This window comes from Martes martes (genome assembly GCF_963455335.1).
Source record: "Martes martes genome assembly, chromosome: 8".
Lineage (NCBI taxonomy): Eukaryota > Metazoa > Chordata > Mammalia > Carnivora > Mustelidae > Martes > Martes martes.
The window spans coordinates 6,294,840-6,312,875 of NC_137895.1; the positions used below are offsets into that span (position 1 = coordinate 6,294,840).

General features: G+C 45.9%; 1 protein-coding gene across 1 annotated transcript in view; it reads left to right on the forward strand.

Annotated features, from left to right (window-relative positions):
- Window positions 1-18,036, forward strand: part of ARFGAP3 (ARF GTPase activating protein 3) — a 47,360-nt gene that overhangs the window by 13,202 nt on the left and 16,122 nt on the right. The window contains exons 6-11 of the mRNA XM_080810011.1: window positions 2,674-2,761; window positions 8,342-8,401; window positions 9,807-9,853; window positions 10,450-10,592; window positions 13,960-14,088; window positions 14,737-14,859. Of these exons, the coding sequence (XP_080666137.1) occupies window positions 2,674-2,761; window positions 8,342-8,401; window positions 9,807-9,853; window positions 10,450-10,592; window positions 13,960-14,088; window positions 14,737-14,859 (590 nt within the window). The remainder of the gene's footprint in view (window positions 1-2,673; window positions 2,762-8,341; window positions 8,402-9,806; window positions 9,854-10,449; window positions 10,593-13,959; window positions 14,089-14,736; window positions 14,860-18,036) is intronic.

Sequence of the window (18,036 nt, forward strand, 5' to 3'; positions counted from 1 at the left end):
TCTTTGATAATAAATAAATAAGTAATAAGTAATAAATAATAAATAAATAATAAATAAATAAATAAATAATAAATAAGTAAAATCTTTAAATAAGTAAAATCTTTAAAAAAATAAAAGAATGTAGACGTGGCACACGTCACATCCACTCACATCCTCATAGCCAGAACTTAGTTGTACATCGATACCTAGCAGCCAGGGAGGCTGAGAAATCATTGCCAGTAGTCTGCCACAGTTCAGTTGAGAACTATGGAACTGACAAAGAATGAAGACTTTTTTTTTTTTAAAAGATTTTTTATTTATTTATTTGAGACAGGAAGAGAACATGAGGGTGGGGGAGGGGCAGAGAGAGGGAGGAGAAGCAGTCCCCCCGCTGAGCTAGGAGCCCAACGTGGGGCTGATCCCAGGACCCCAAGATTGTGAGTGAAGCTGAAGGCAGACATCCTATCAACTGAGCCACCCCCCCAGGTGCCCCAAGACTTTTTTTAAAGATTTAATTAAGAGCATGTGAGTGGGTGGGGGAGGGGCAGAGGGAGAGAGAATCTCAAGCAGACTCCCTGCTGAGCGTTGAGCATGATGGGGGGCTCAGTTTCATAGCCCTAAGACAATGACCTGAGCCAAAATCAAGAGTCGGATGCTGAACTGACTGAGCCACCCAGTCACCCCTAAACCCACATTTTAATAGGGGCTTGAATCTCACTGTCCCAGTATAGCTGTGTACAGAGTGTATCTCAGGGCTGTTGTACGAATGAAGTCAGGGAACCTGAGTGGCTCCGTCAGTTAAGTATCCAAGTCTTAATCTCATCTCAGGTCTTGGTCTCAGGGTTGTGAGTTCAGGCCCCGGCATCGGGCTCCCTCTTTAAACAAAAGAATGAAGTCAGGACTGGTGCAAGGAATTGGGAGCTGGCCCGAGTGAGCCTCCAGTAAATGCGACCAGAACCATTGTCTTTGGTGTTGTGGTCTGATGGGAACAACGATAATCACCCCCAGATCACAAAGACAGGAACATAAGGCCTCCACAGCCTAAAATATTTCCTGAGTGGCCCTTTCGAGAAATGTGTGCAGACCCCTGGCATAGAGCCCCAGATGTCTGTTCGCTGCCCTCCCTCCTCCCAGTCCCACCGGGGAGGGGGCACGGTTACTCAACTGCTGTGCAACCTGTTCTTGAACCAGTTTTCAAGTACAGACGTGAAATTGCTGTCCCTTGATTTTTTTGTTGTTGTTGTTCTTATAATGTGTGTGTACGGGTTCATTGACAGAGTTGGTAGTTACTAGAAGTAGTTATCAACAGGAAACCAAAGAAACAATGAGGTAATCTGTCACATTGTGTAGTGCCTGTTTAAGGCGGGACAGGGAGAAGCTGGGAGAAGCTGGGAGAAGCTGGGAAGTAGTCATGCAAATGACAGGCTAAAAGGAGGAGAGAGGGGAACAGTCTGATGTGGACGAGCGGACGAGCGTTGGAATTCATATTTGCATGAACTCACGTTTGTTCTAGTGTGTCTCTTTGTGCGCACACGCACACATGCAGACACGCAGTGGAGCACCGATGACAAATGTGTGTGTACCTGGGTGAGCACACACACGGATGTAGTACCTGGCTCTTGCCCACCGGGAGGCCCAGAGACAGGACACACCTGCACCTCCTCCCGATTTCTAAACGCCACGAGGAACCAGGGCTACCGGTGGAGAAAAGACAGGTTCTGGGACCGGGGCTGCTGGGACAGCTGAGCCTGGAGCATCTTGGTGTGCCCGAGAGTAAGGAAGTGCTGGGCAGAGGGGCTGGCAGATAGAGGAGGGCATGTCTGAAGACTCAGGAACCAACTGGAAAGCGTTCCTGGCGGTCAAAGCTGGAACAGTTACAACAACAAAATAGATAATGACCATTTGGATTATAATCCAAAGAATAAAATAAATATCCACGTGTCCACACTCATATAAATAGATGATTGAATAAATAAATGAAGAGAAGGGACGATCTTCCCTAGAGAAGAATCAATCATGTGTGTGTAGACACTCTGCCTTTCAGGAGGCCCCCTCTCCTTGAGTGCAGGCCACATTTGGTGACTCACTTCCCAAGTCTAGGGGTTGGGAAGGGGAAAGTGGTAACTTCAGCGGAGAAAAGCCCAGCAGACACCACCTGATTTATCCGTGATTTGGTGACCATAATTGAAGTATCATTAACACATAATGTTACATTAGTTTCACATATATGATATAAAGATTCAGCAACTCTGTACTTTAATTACCCAGTGCTCATCAAGATAAGTGTGCTCTCAGGGCACCTGGGTGGCTCAGTCGGTTAAGTGCCTGATTCTTGGTTTCAGCCAGGTCATGATCTCATGGGTCATGGGATCGAGCCCCGCATCAGGCTTCTTGCTTGGTGGGGAGACTGCTTGAGGTTCTGTCTCTCTCTATCCCTCTGCCCCTCCCTCTGTGTGTGCACGCTCTCTCTCTATATATATAATAAATACATAAATCTTTTTTTAAAAAGAATACATTTTAATTTTTTTTAATTTCTAATTTTTTAATTTTTAATTTTTTTAATATTATCTTTCCTTCCCACTAATCTGGGTACTTGGAAGGTGTCTATTAAATTATTAGCTTTTACCCCCACTTTGACTGTTTTGTGGACTTGTCTTACTTTGCTTACTGTTGACTTTTCTCACCTCGCTACAGGCGGCGAGCGGCACAGGGTGGGCCTCGGCACAGCCAGAAGCATCTTTGCCACCTCGGGACGTGGAAACCACTCCAGCTCGTAATGAAGGTAGTCTTCAGGACTGTCCTGTAATGCTGTCCTTTGGTTTGATGGCCTGCTATGGAACTATTAGAAAAGAAGACCCTCGGGGTGCCTGGGTGGTGCCGTCAGCTGAGCGTCTGACTCTTGGTTTCGGCTCAGGTCGTGATCTCAGGGTCCTGAGATCGAGCTCCGCATCGGGCTCCACAGTCAGTGCAGAATCTGCTTGAGATTCTCTCTCCCTCTCCCTCTGCCCTTCCTGCTCGTGTCCTTTCTCTCTCTAAAATAAATAAATCAATCTAAGAAAGAAAGGAAATAAGATCCTTGTATTTCATGAGGAAACTTGCCCCGGTAGATTATATAGTGGGGAAACAAAATTACTGAACAGGGAATCTGATCTCACTTCTATAAAAAAAACTGAAAAAAAAACATAGACACACAGAAAACATTCTGGAAGGTACATACCAAATTGTAAACTGGAGAACGAAATTACTGAATGAATCACTTTTACCTTCAACTTGATACAGTTGTGAAGTGAGTGAACTTTTGTGATGAGTTTATGTTACTTCCATACTCAGAAAACAAGATTTCAATTTTAAGAACGATCCTATAAATAGTTTGGTATCTAATAACTTGCATTTTGTGGTTTTCTTATGGGGTTTTTAAAAATTTATTTATTTATTTATGTATTTTAAAGATATTATTTATTTATGTGTGAGAGAGAGACTAAGAGAGCATGAGCAGGAAGGGTAGAGGGAGAGGGAGAGAGAATCTCAAGCAGAGCCGGATAGAGGGCTCGATCCCAGGACCCTGAGATCATGACCTGAGCCGAAGCAAGCGTCAAACGCTCAACTGACTGAGGGCCCCCCCCGCCCCGGTCGCTCCGAGATTATACATATAAATGATGTACTTATATCAGTTGCTTGCATTTTAGAAAATCACTTAGGTGATAAGAGTAACAAGGATCAAAACATCAACTTTTTCTGTCTTAAGACTGAATACTTTTGTCAGCCAGAAACGTCGTGTGAATTAACAGCTCCGTTTGACGACTGTGCAGGAAACCCCTGGGTTCTGGTGCCAGGAGTGTGGGCTGATATACCGAGCCTGGAACTACTTTTGGGGACCTTGTGTAATAAGAAGGGCCAAATACTCAACCAGCTCTATGACCAAGATTCTTATTTGAGAAACTTTCTGGCAAGGGTCTTGCCAGAGGGTTGGCGAGTGCCTAGTATTTATCAAGAAGAGAGTCCTAGAAAAGTGGTCATTCAGGTCTCTGGGAGAGTGGGATTGGGAGCATGCTGGAAGGAAAGGTCACTTCATTGGTACTGAATTCTAGGTATAAGGGTACGTCTGAGATTCCATCAAATAGCAGATTTTAGGATGACTGTTTTTAATGTTACTGGTCTTAGGAGTCGACCTATCAGCAAACCAGGAGGGGAACATTTTGCCTCCTGGGGAACAGTGAATGGAGCTGGGACAAGTGTTTAGCATTTTGGAAAAAATAATAAAATAAAGCAGAATTCCTTCTTTACTCTTTACATCATCCTAAATTCAGTCAGATCAAAGATTTAAACATAAACATGAAAATATGAGGTACTAAAAGAAACATGGGGGGTGCCTGGGTGGCTCAGTGGGTTAAAGCCTCTTCCTTCGGCTCAGGTCATGATCCCAGGGTCCTGGGATCGAGCCCCGCATCGGGTTCTCTGCTCAGCGGGGAGCCTGCTTCCTCCTCTTTCTCTCTGCCTGCCTCTCCGCCTACTTGTGATATCTCTCTCTGTCAAATAAATAAATAAAATCTTTAAAAAAAAAAAAAAAAGAAAGAAACATGGGTGAAACTTTTCTTGTCACCCTGGAATGGGGAAGTCTTTCTACGCATATGCAAGCCTAGTGAGAAGAGATTACCAAATCTGTTACAAATACAACATGTCTGTTCTGAAGAAATGCTTTAAAGACAAGTGATAAATATTTGCAATCCGTGTATAGAAAGGTTGTTTCCTTAATATGCAAAGGACTCTGACATGGCTGGATTTGTAGGATTTGCAACCTGTGGCTTTTTTGCACATTTCATTTTTTGCATATGACCCTAAATGCTTGCTAAGAACTCATCTCCAAGTGGCGTTTCGCTTTTTGATTTCTTAGACCTGCACCACACTGCGGTCGCACTGGCCCTTTGGTCCTTTCCTGTGTTTGCTTTATGTTGTCCTTGCGGTGGGAATGTCTCCCCTGGTTGCCATGACGCTGCCTCCTTCCTGGAGTCTCTGCTCGAGGGCCCTCCTCAAAGAGGCCCTGTCCACCCCACGGGCACCCCGGGTCACTACCACATTTATGTATCCAGGCTCCCTCATAGCGCAGCACACTTTGACTCTGAGAGTGGCCGTGCCCGTTAGCTCACTGCGCTGTGAGCTCCTCGAGGAGAGGCGGCTTCCGCAGATGAGGAATCTGCCTGAGCCGCCCATCGGTTTGTCATTTTCCGTAAGGACAGAAGACAAAAAATAATCCTGACACTCTCCCGACTACCACAGAGAAAAGGCGGGCTTTGTGCCGGCCAGACAGTACAGGTGACAATGTGAATATCGTGCTTATTACAGCTAATTAGCATAAAAGGCCTTTTGAGGTTGAAGCCCGCATGCTACGGAGGCCCCTGTGCCCTCCGGAGTCCAGGTGCCTCGTCTGTTTTCCTAACAGGAAACTACGGTAACCAAATGCAGAACAAGATTTTGTTCTTTTTTTTTTGCCACAAGGTTTATTTATTTATTTGAGAGAGAGACAGAGAGAGCACAAGCAGGGGGAGCAGCAGAGGGAAAGGAAGAAGCAGACTCCCCACTGAGCAGGGAGCCTGACGTGGGGCTCGATCCCAGGACCTGGAGATCATGACCTGAGCTGAAAGCAGAGGCTTAACCATCTGAGTTCTCCAGGCGCCCCAAGATTTTGTTCTTGTGCATATTTTATCTTTTTAAGATTTATTTCTTTATTTGAGCACGTGTGTGCTTGCACGCAAGTGCAGGGAGGGGCCGAGGGAGACAGGGAACCCTCAAGCAGACTCCCCGCCGAATGCAGAGCCCGATGCCACGCAGGGCTCCATCTCGTAGCCCTGAGATCACGATCTGAGCCGAAGCCAGGGGTTGGACGCTCAGCCAGCTGAGTACCCAAGCTCCCCTGTTCTTGCAAATATTTTAAAATCTACATTCTTGGGGCGCCTGGGTGGTTCAGTGGGTTAAAGCCTCTGCCTTCGGCTCAGGTCATGATCCCAGGGTCCTGGGATCGAGCCCCGCATCCGGCTCTCTGCTCAGCAGGGAGCCTGCTTCCTCCTCTCTCTCTGCGGGGCTCTCTGCCTACTTGTGATCTCTGCCTGTCAAATAAATAAATAAAATCTTAAAATAAAATAAAATCTACATTCTTGGGGGCATCTGGGTGGCTCAGTCGTTAAGTGCCTTTGGCTCAGGTCATGATCCCAGGTCCTGGGACCATTCCTGCATCGGGGTCCCTGCTCAGCAGGAAGCCTGCTTCTCCCTCTCCCACCTCCCCCTGCTTGTGCTCCTCTGTCACTGTGTCTCTCTCTGTCAAATAAATAAATAAAATCTTTTTAAAAAAAAATCAACATTCTTAGCTGAAGAGTTCCTCCTGAAGGTTTTATTCTTTAGAATTCCATGTCCCCTTATCCCTGCAGCGGCACTTCCTCCTCTCTCCCCCAGCCAGAGTCCGTCACCAGCAGCTCTCAGCTCTGCAGGCTGAGCCCAGAACTTCCTGTGTGGACGCGGGGTGACAGGGTGCAGTCTGGAGTCAACTTAAGGGTTGCATAATAAAAAGGGAGATCAAAAGAATTTTGGCCGGTGGAATGTGGGTCCTGACATCCTCTGCTTAAGTGTCCTTATTCCCTGGCTTCCCTGGCGCGCCTCCAGCGCCCGGCAGCTCCCGGCCCGTGGTAGGGAATCAAGAAATGTGGAGTCAGTCCTTTTTCCACAAAATGCTATTGTCCTCACTCGTCCTGCTTTGCCTACTTAAATGCCTTAACTAAAGTTTACCTTTTAAATATTTATAGGGGCTCCTGGGTGGCTCACTTGGTTAAGTGGCCAACCCTTGATTTTGGCTCAGGGTCTCCTTTGGCCAGTTTCTTGAGCTTAGCGTCCTGTTTTCAAGGTCCGTCCGTGTCATAGCCGGTGTTGTCATCTCATTCTGTTTTCTGACCAAGCAATCACCCATTGCCTGGAGAGACTACCTTTTGTTTATTCATTTTTTGTTACAGATTTTATTTATTTACTTGACACAGAGAGAGAGAGAGAGAGAGATCATAAGTAGGCAGAGAGGCAGGCGGTGGGTGGGGGGAGGAAGCAGGCTCCCCACTGAGCAGGGACCCCGATGCAGGAATCGATCCCAGGACCCTAGGATCACACCTGAGCCGAAGGCAGACGCCACCCAGGTGCCCCTTGTTTATTCCTTTTTAAAGGGATAAAATTAAGATAACAAAATTTTTTTTTTCTTTTTAAAGATTTTATTTATTTACTTGACAGAGAGAGAGATCACAAGTAGGCAGAGAGTCAGGCAAAGAGAGAGGGGGAAGCAGGCTCTCTGCTCAGCAGGGATGCCGAGGCAGATGCGGGGCTCGATCCCAGGACCCTGAGATCATGACCTGAGCTGAAGGCAGCGGCTTAATCCACTGAGCCACCCAGGCGCCCCAACAAAATATTTTTTTAATGAAGTCATAATAGAGTTTCCTAACCAGAAACTTTTTTTTTTTTAAGATTTTATTTATTTATTTGACACAAGAGAGATCACAAGTAGGCAGAGAGGCAGGCGGGGGCGGGGGGAAGCAGGCTCCCTACTGAGCAGAGAGCCCGATGCGGGCTCAATGCGGGGCTCAATGCGGGGCTTGATCCCAGGACCCTGAGATCACGACCTGAGCTGACAGCAGAGGTTTAACCCACTGAGCTACCCAGGCGCCCCCAGAATCATTTTTTAGGCAACTGGGAAACAGCAGATTTCCTGGTACCTGGAGATTTAGATTTCTATTACTGATATGATTGGTGCTAGAATTTGCAAATGTAGGGGTGCCTGGGTGGCTCCGTCCGGTTAAGCGTCTGCCTTCGGCTCAGGTCATGATCCCGGAGTCCTGGGATCGAGCCCCGCATCGTTCTCCCTGCTCAGCCGGGAGTCTGCTCCCCCCCTGCCTGCTGCTTCCCCTGCTTGTGCTCTCTCTGTCTCACTCTTGCTCTGTCTCAAATAAATAAATCAAATCTTTAAAAAAAAAGAGTTTGCAAATGTTAACATATATTGGGTGTTTAATCCACATATATACTAGGTGTCTCAGAACAGTATATTTTAAAACACCAGATCATAAGGTAGAATTTCAAATATTAATTAGAGAGACCACTAATAGTTTTATCCTATAAAACAATCGGATAAAAAGCATACTTCCATTTCAACGGACTTTTAAATCAAAATTCTTTTTTTTAATCAAAATTCTTGTAATAATAAAGTAGAATGTGGAGCTAGACAGAAAAACAATCATTGGCAAAATTGGGTATTGACCGAAAAAGTGAAATTTGTTACATATTCAAAAGCATGTTTGATGAGTGTATTTTCTGCATTAATATCAAGATATTTAACTTTCAGGTGGACCAGAGCAAGGACCGAGTGTGGAAGGTCTTAATGCACCAACGAAGGCTGGTTTAGGTAACAGGCCTACGACTCTATATTCTCATTCTGAGGGGCGCCTGGGTGGCTCAGTGGGTTAAACCTCTGCTTTCAGCTCAGGTCGTGATCCCAGGGTCCTGGGATCGAGCCCCGCATGGGGCTCTCTGCTCAGTGGGGAGCCTGCTTCCCCCTCTTTCTCTGCCTGCCTCTCTGCCTACTTGTGATCTCTGTCTGTCAAGTAAATAAATAAAATCCTAAAAAAAACCACAAAACTTATATTCTGATTTCGAGAGTGAGATTCATTAAGACAAAAAATGAATCCCGTCTTTACATTCTGCCTGGACTTTGTAGTCTAATACGGCATCATGACCATTAATCTATTAGTAAGATTTTATTGAGCAAAAAATCCTGGATGGCAGAGCAGCCCCATCATTCCCATTGACTCAAGAACTCCTCTAGTATTTTCTTCTCTTATTTCATTTTAGTGATCTTTAATGTTGCATTATTAGGGAATTTTATTCTGAAATTAGAGCGTATTACGTGGCATTAATGGGAAAGAAAGTACTTTGGTGAAAAATAGCTGAACTATTAGAAATGTTCTGGATATTTTCATCCAGTGTAAATGGCCTTGTAGGCGGTTGGGAGCAGATTATGTGACTACTGCCTCACGGATCCAAAAGGAGGCGAGGGAAAGAAAAACTTCCCTAGATCCCTCTTTCATACTTGAAATGTAATGGTGTTAAATTCTCATATTAGGGCTAAATTTGAATCTTTCGTTGTTTGTGGTTTTATGCTGTCTTTTCCTCTTAAAGTACATTCTCATCTTTGTCAGAAAAAAGTTAAAATTTTATTCCTACTGAGTCTCTTAAACATAGAATATATAGTCTATGATTAAAGTTTACCCATAAAACAATTTTTAAGGAACTCCAAAGTATATATTTTTGTGCAATTTAGAAAGTACTGGTATAAAAGAATAGAATGGTTTATAATTTTTATTGGTTAATAGATAAAATCTGTACGTAAGTCAAGGTGAAAAAGCTCATCGCTGCTTTAGTTGTATACATAATGCCTGGCTAACTTAATGTTTTAAAGTAATTCTAAAAGTTTTTGAAGAGTAGATCTTAATAGGAGGATTTGTTCTAATACACAGAAGAAATGCTCCTGAAGAAAGCAGTGTGTGGGGCCAGGCCAGGCTCTTTATCTCTCTTCAGGGTGGTATGCAGAAAATGTTTTCTCTGAGTTTGAATACTACTTGGAAATACTGAGAAATTCCATTTAACCAAGCTCTTAATCTAAAATACACTCATATGCTTGAGTCTTCTGGGAAATGTTATAGTCTCTTAAATAATGATATGTGTCTTAAGATTTTTTTTAAGATACACTACAAATAGAAAAATTATGTATTTCTATTGGCCTGACTTTCTGTTTTTTATTTTTTTGGCAGAGGTGTCCTCTATCATAAAAAAGAAACCAAATCAAGCCAAAAGAGGAGTGAGTATCACGTGTAAATACCTAGTAGCTCGTCTCTGAGACAACCACCTTTGTCACTTCCCACACTATGTGTCAGACACGTGGCTTTGATGATGAACCTATGCTTTGTGCAATGAGATGAATGTTAGACGTAGTCAAGTTTTTCTAGAATGAGTTTTCCAAGAAATTTTTCCTTCGATGACAAAATAAAAAAAAAAAAAAATCAGCAGAGGCTCCGTGGGAGTGTCTGTTATGTTTGCATTTCTGTAAGCGATGCTATCACTCGAGACTTGGAGGGTTGTTGTCCGCCAAGCTTTCAGAGACCGCGATTCCCTTTAGGGTCCCTATTCCGGGGGCAGGCGCCGAGGCAGCCACTTTGTCACCTAGTGGCTGTGTGATCTTGGTCAAGCCACTTAACTTGCCTCAGCTTGAGCTGCTCATCTGTGAACTGGGGCCGACGGTGATGCCAGCTTGACAGGGTCGTGAGGACTAAGTGAGAGAACGCTTGCAAAGCGCAGGTCACAGTGCCCGGCACGTCATAGACCTCAGTCCACATTAGCTGTTGCTGCGAAGCTTTGCGAAAGTTTGGGTAGAACCTAATTTTATATATCTTCTAGCTTGGGGCCAAAAAAGGAAGTTTGGGAGCTCAGAAAGTGGCGAATACATGCTTTAATGAAATTGAAAAACAAGCCCAGGCTGTGGATAAAATGAAGGAACAGGAAGGCCTTCTGGCCAGGGCGGCGCCTAAGGAAGAATCAATGTAAGTCTGACTTGCTTCTACTAGTGTGTTTTTAGTGAATAAAACTATTAATCATACAACTCGGAGGTTTGCTTTCCAGATGCCATTCAATTTGGGGGGGGGGAGGGGGGCTGCCTGGACTGGAGAAATTGGAATGATGATGTGGAGTCCCTTGAAGTCCGGCCAGTCAGTTCACATTTTATCTAAGAGGAGCACTGGAATGAGGGAGTGTATTTTGGAGCGTGAGTTTGGCAGTGAGATCAGGACAGACAGAATGGGGCAGAAACTGGAAGCCGGGAGGCCAGTCCAGAGAATGGCTGTAAGTATTCACTGAAGGCTCTGAGAGGCTTTGTTTGTGTTGGAAACAGAAGCACGTGGCTGTCTGGAGAGTGCATGTGCTGGGTATAAAAGACCGCGGGGAGAGAAGAAAGCAGGGGGAGCACAACGCAGAAAGGAAAGGCAGCTTGGGTTCCTAGTTCTTATGTGCATTTATTTTACTTATATGGTATTTCCTCTTCCTTTCATATGTGTTCTATCAGTTTTGGCTTGAGATACTGTAGACTGCATAATGAAGAAAATAATAATGCTTATGTTATGAGGTTTAATGCTTTGAGGATTAACTTAGTTAATGCTCATCAAAGTGCATCAGACAGGGGCGCCTGGGTGGCTCTGTGGGTTAAAGCCTCTGCCTTCGGCTCAGGTCATGATCACAGGATCCTGGGATTGAGCCCCGCATTGGGCTCTCTGCGCAGCAGGGAGCCTGCTTCCCCATCCCCCCACCTCCCGCCCGCCTGTCTCTCTACCTACTTGTGATCTCTGTCTGTCAAATAAATACATAAATAAATAAAATCCTTAAAAAAAAAAAAAAGGTGCTTCAGACAGTGCCTGGAGCCAAGTCCGTGCCCAGTCGGTGTGCTTTCTTACTGTTCATACTAACAGTTTGCGAAGGATCTTTCTGGTTGCTAAGCCCAGAGAATTTGAAGTATAGGGGTGCCTGAGTGGCTCAGTGGGCTCAGGTCATGATCTCAGGGTCCTGGGATCGAGCCCCGCATCGGGCTCTCTGCTCAGCAGGGAGTCTGCTTCCCTTCCTCTCTCTCTGCCTGCCTCTCTGCCTACTTGTGATTTCCCTCTCTCAGTCAAATAAATAAATGAAATCTTAAAAAAAAAAAAAAAGAAAAGAAAAGAAGTATATTTTTCCTTGTCATTTAACTCAAAGAACGTAGGGGGCAGCACTAAACCGTTGTTGGGCTACATACAGTTTGAAATGCTTTCTGTAAAATGTGCTTCCAGCGGTCACGGACCTCACTTTAATTTCTCTAAGCTACATTCTTGACCCTGGGGAGGTCAAATCCGAGGCTCTAGACTGCTTCTCTTGGTGTTTGGGATCAAGCTGTGTGCAGATTGCTGGTGCCTGGTTTTCCTGGAGCCTGTAAAATCCAGAGCCTGATCCCGTCGCTCCCTGCGGTGCGTGGGGGGGCTGGAGAGGAGCACAGAGACGTTAGAAGGCCAGCAGCCTTAGCTGGTAGCTTTCGTAAGGTCGGTCAAGTACAGTAGGAATGCAGAGATGTGGGCCCGGGTGTTTATGGATCTGACCTGGGAACCTGCTTTGACGGATTCAGGACAGCCCTACCACTGTGCCCTCCCGCTCAGCCCCGGGGCAGCTGGGTTCCTCCAAAGCAGGGCTGTGCCGGCCCGAGAAAACACACACTTTATCCTTAAGATGCCACAGGCAAGTTAACTTACGCAAGTTAACGTCTTCATGGCTGTGAGTAGTTAGTTCAGTTCAGCTGTCAGGAGCCGCAATTTCCTCTCATCAGCCTGGGAAATTGTGACTGGCCGTGCACTAGCCTGTCCTCACCTCCTGGCACGCAGCTCCTGGGCTCACTCTCAGGAGTCTGCACAGTTGGTGGGGTCGGGGGTGTGATGGGAAGAGGCAGAGTTGCTGCCCTTGTGTGATCTGAGCGTCTGCAAGCCCTCCCTTGAGCAGGGACTGGGAAGCAGGGAATCCTGACTTCCTAATGACTTGCTAATTCCATCAGTGCTGCCTCCCTGTGTTACGGGAAGCTTGGGCGGTCAAGTGTGTGCTTTTCCTGGGCAGGAGACCCAGTCCCATGTCAGACCCGGAGGAGGAAAGCGCTCCTGTCTCCTCTCTCCCCAGGAGAACCTCTCCCCCCACCCCTTCCTCTTCTCCAGAAGAATCTGTTGCAACAGTTTCATCTGTTCACGATTTTCAGCAGATCTGTTGTCTTCCTCCAAAAAGTATACTCAAAGCTATTTTTTATTTTCTGAGCGATAAAACCTAGTGCATTGCCAGAATCCGTGTGTTCAGTAGGAATAATAGTAAAGAGAGCAAACTGCTAGGTCAAAACAAAACAAATCCTGCCTGGCTTACTAGGGAAGAAAACAGCAGACGCTTTTTTTTTTTTTTTTTTTCATTTTTTCCCCTATTTTCTATTGACTGTGTTTTTCTAGTAAGAAATACCACTGTCATTCCCTGTTAACACAGAGAAATGTATTTATATTATTGTGGCTTACGAGGAATCCATGACATTTTACACAATTTTATAAAATGGATGATAGCTTAGCCTTCCTGATTAAATATGTATATCACTTTTCAGGACCCCAGCATTCTGTCACTATCTTACTAATATAAAATACTTCTGCTATTGCTGATAGAGGCATAATTTTCCTTACGAAAAATTAAGTATTCATAACATTTTTAGAACTCTGGGAGTCTGGGACAGGTGCATTCCCCTTTGGTGCAACATCCATAACAGACATTTGATAAACAGATCATTAGTGTCTGACTCACAGCACAGTTTTAAATGCTCTCAGAAGCCTGATTATGTAGAGATACTCTGAAGAATCCTTTTGCAATTAAGTAACTCCTTCTTAATTTATCTATTTGTAAAGTCAAATATGTGAGTGTGTGTGTGTGTGTGTGTGTGTGTGTGTGTGTATTTAAACCAAGCAAACCAGTGCGACTCATCTTATCCTTTTGCTCTGTAATGTGGAAATATAAATAAAATATTAATCCAGATAAGGAATTCTGCTTTTTACTATCCTATATAACATAATTTCCATGTATGTTATGTTATTATGTAGCAGGTGGTACAAACTGTTATTATATGATGAGAGCTGATATGAACTAGAACAGTAAGGTAGGATCAGCAGCAACCAAAAAGTGGCTGTAAACTCATTCAAATTTTCTTGAGCATCTACTCAAAAAAGACCTTTTGAGGGGGGGGCCAATTTGCCTTCCTAATTATTAATTATGGAAAGAAGCGCGAAGCTCAAATTATAAGCAACATGTTTAATTTTGCTTAGTGTTTTAACTCGAGAACACAGAATTAAAACCAAATTAAGGAGCATTCGGTTGTTCTGGCAGCGTTTCATCACTGCGATTAGCCTACAAGGATCTTGAAATTCAAATGAAAAACGACGAGAAGGTGAACATGAGCGGCAAAAAGAAGACGGAGTCCGAGAGACTCGGCATGGGGTTTGGAAACTGCAGAAGGTATGTGGCTTCCAGAATTAAACCAGGTTGCTGATCGCGAATGGTTTTTCCTTACTAACGTCAGCTTGAAAAATATTTTTTCTTGATTCCTTCCTTTTTTCAGCTTTTTCCATTAATACTTAACATAGCATGAAAAATTCCAAATTTGAGTCTCAAAAACAAGGAAATAGGCCTGACTCGTCACTCAGCAGATGCCACAGACAGAACTGATATGTGTGACTGTATTTTGTGTAATCGGGTTCTGGTCCTCACTAAGATTTTTCGATGCTGATGCCAAAAAATACACGTACTATTTTTATTGCTCATGTTTTTCATCCCACTAATACATTTTTGTTTTTGTTGAGAGTATAGATTAAAATGTTCATTCTTGGGGTGCCTGGGTGGCTCAGTGGGTTAAAGCCTCTGCCTTTGGCTCAGGTCATGGTCCCAGGGTCCTGGAATCGAGCCCCGCATCGGGCTCTCTGCTCAGTGGGGAGCCTGCTTCTCCCTCTCTCTCTGCCTTTCTCTCTGCCTGCTTGTGATCTCTGTCAAATGAGTAAAATCTTTAAAAAAAAAAAAAAAAAAGGTAAAATGTTCGTTCTTCAGTGAACAGAAATGTCTTCATGAGCGAATGTAACTTTTTCCCATTTTATTCTCTGTTTCCTCAAGTGGCATTTCACATTCCGTGACATCAGACATGCAGACCATTGAACAGGAAACACCAATCATAGCAAAACCCAGAAAGAAGTACAGCGATGACAATGATGATTCATATTTTACTTCCAGCTCAAGGTAATCTGCTAAAAATCTACCTTACAGTGTTGTTTTGAAAAGCAGCGGTCAGCGAGGACTTACTCGCTTATTGGCGTTAGGAGCAAATACAAATCCTTTGTTTCATGGCTTTTAAAAGCTTTAGCTGGAGTCAGGGGTGTCCTTTGGAAAAAATTGGGGAGGCTTTCACTTCCTTGCTTGCTAATATTAAGGTGTTCGATAATAAAAATCATCGACCAAGAGCTAAATTTAGAGGTAGGAATTTATGTTTATCTAAGTGTGAAATTGGAGAAATAAAGGAGGATCCCGGACGTCCAGATCCTTTCATCTTGGGATACCTGCTTCTGGAGCCTCCGGCGGGCAGGATAGAACAGTGAGTCAACACTAGCGTGTGCGCAGGCTGTGTGCCGAAGGCTCCCGGGCTGAGCTGGCTTCCGGCGTGTCAGTGTTTGCCATCAGATGGGACAAGTTGCCTGACTCCGGTGTGAAGCCGACCACGGCTGAGTGCTGTGGTTCACGTTCAGGGGCCTGCGGGGGCAGGGAGGACAAGTTTAAACTTGAACCGACTCTCTATGAGGTTCTTTCGAGAACCCGATCGGCACAGGGCGAGTCCTGCTTTAAAAAGAACCACAGGCACCTGGGCTGTTGACTGGAGGTTGGTGCCAGCCGGGAAGGGACAGCGCTAAGAACGTAGACCCCGGCGCTGACGGCCTGGGTTTGAATCCTGACTGGGCCATTTAGTGACCGTGTGGCCTTGTTGAAGTTACTCAGCCTCTCTGTGCTGCGGCTTCCTCGTCTGTCAGTTAGGGATACTGGCATCTGCCACACAGCGTGCAGGGGCGGGTGCGTGAGTTCGTGCAAACGGAGCGTTTGGAACAGTGCTCAGCTGTTGCTCGTGTTATGTTTAGCTGCTGTTACGATATAGAAACTCGGTTCGAGAGACCTGCGGCCCAGTCCGAATATTTAATCCCTGTTGTTAGATGCTTACCCACATCGAGGGCCTCCTTCAGGTTTGGAGTCCAGGAAAACCAAGGGTGTGTCTGTCAGTAACGGGCGCCATCCCTCACGTCGGGGAGAGCATTACTGTCGTCTGGCGGGTGTTTTCCTGCGTATAAAGTGGACAGTACATCTGACACGTGTCGCCCGTACAGACGCCTGTTCACGGTGAACTAGAGGCCAGTTGTGAGATGTAGTTTTCAAAGTTCCAAGACTAGTACTAGCCTTCTCACCTAGCTTGCCATTATTACAAGTCCGGATGTTTTACCCAAAAAACCGAGTAGTTCAGTGTTGTTCCCTGCCAGTGTCGTCAGAGACGGGCGGTTTTCTCTTTCCCTGCTGCGGGGAACCTGGATAACACACCAGGTTTCGGTTTCCTTAGAGGTCGCTCCCAAAGCATGCCATTTTAAACGTTTTAAAATACATTTTCTACAGGATCAAACTCGATTTCTAACCTGATCTGGGAGCCGCACTCACACCAGCTTGTTTCAGATTCTCTCTTTAAATGAGCGAGCGGGTCTCGGCTGGAGGAGACGCTCAGTGACGCGGGGTCCACCCTGGCCCGTGGGCTTCTCCACACCTTCTTCTCGCTGCTGCTTAGCACCTCGTGCACACGGAAGCATAAAGAGTAAAGAGATTTCCAGTGAAATCAGCTCTGCTGCTTGGCAGCCAAGTTGCAAAGAAATGACTACAAGTGAAGTTATCCATGGGACGGGCCCTGAGAAACTTCTGGAGAACGTCACTGGCTCCAGGTCACTGATCGGCCCCCCCGGGGGACTTTTTTTCTGCTTTTGTCAGGAGCCTCAGGAATCTCATAGGTTTCTCTTTCTCCAGAAGCTTGGAGAGTTGGTCCTAAGGCCTTTGCTCTATGCAGTAATTACCATTTGAAACGTGGCAGTGGGTGTTTGCACACACACCACACTGGGTGCGCTCCCGCCAGAGACACCAGGGCGCGGTGTCCTCCCCTGCGGGTTGTGTCCCAGGATCAGGGGCGCCTTTTCCCGCCCTGCTCGGTTGTAACCACTGCTAGTGGAACAAGGACACTGTTAGTTCTCTGGCAGCTGAGGGAAAGCAGACACGGCCCCTGGGAGAGCCAGCGTCTGAGCTCTGCGAAGAGCTCGCGCTGCTTCCAAATTATTCATTAGCCCATTAGAACTTGGACGTTATGAATTATGAAAGAGTGCTGTTTCTATTAAAAATAAGATCCACCGTATCTTTGGGCTTTTTTAAATTGAGTTCCATTACACTCAGGATCTAAACAGTGTAATTATACACTGAATACAAAGTAATGACACGAGAACAATTTGCTCAGCCCCATACAGCCGGCGCGGCCTTCGCCGGGGTAGACAGTCGTCCCGGCGACACATCGCATACATGCTGCTGTTGGGGTGCTTTTATCAAGGGGTCGTAGGAGCGTCTTCAGGGTTCTATGCGGAAGGAGCGTGAGAGCAAAAATAAAAGTGACAAGCATTGAGAACCAGGATCTAGAAACGAGAACATTAGAAAATCAGTAAAGATTTGGCAATCGAGGATGACTGTTGTGTTTCTGAGGCCAGGCAAGTGTCCCACAGCCCCAGGTCATCAGTCAGCCCTTCCTTCCAATGAGCCTGTGGCTTGGCGGGCCAGTCGACTGTGCCCCCGAGGGGTGCTGCACGCCTCCCGCGTCTGTTGATGCCCGGAGGGCTCACCCCCACGCCTAGCCGTCCCAGCACCCGGAGTGCTGCACGGTGCTCCTGCCGATCAGTGGGGTTCCAGCAGAATGGCTCTCTCTCTCCTGAATCTTCAGCAGTTCAGTCATTGAAAAACTCCGATGCCCTTAAAGTCCAAGATAAGCACTTTGGCTTATGGGAACGAAAACTCTTTCCTTGGAGTGACAACGAAATCTACAAAATCCTAAATCCCAGCCGCTCAGAGTTGTGAGGAGTCTGGAAGTTCCAACCACACCCTGTCCAGGGCTTCCTGCCCCGCCCTGCCCCCAGCATCCTCCAAGGGACCCTACGGCCCCATCGTACCCCACTCCCTCTCATCCTCAAAGCAGCCATTCGGTCCAGGGGCAACTCCCTGAGGAACGATGCCTGTACACCCACACCTCCCCGGGTTTGTGAGCTTAAATCAGCCAGTCCAGAGGGCAAGGACTGGAGATGTGTCCTCGCCCTGAATCCTCCTCCAGCAAAGTACCAGCCCCTTCCGGATGCTCACTAA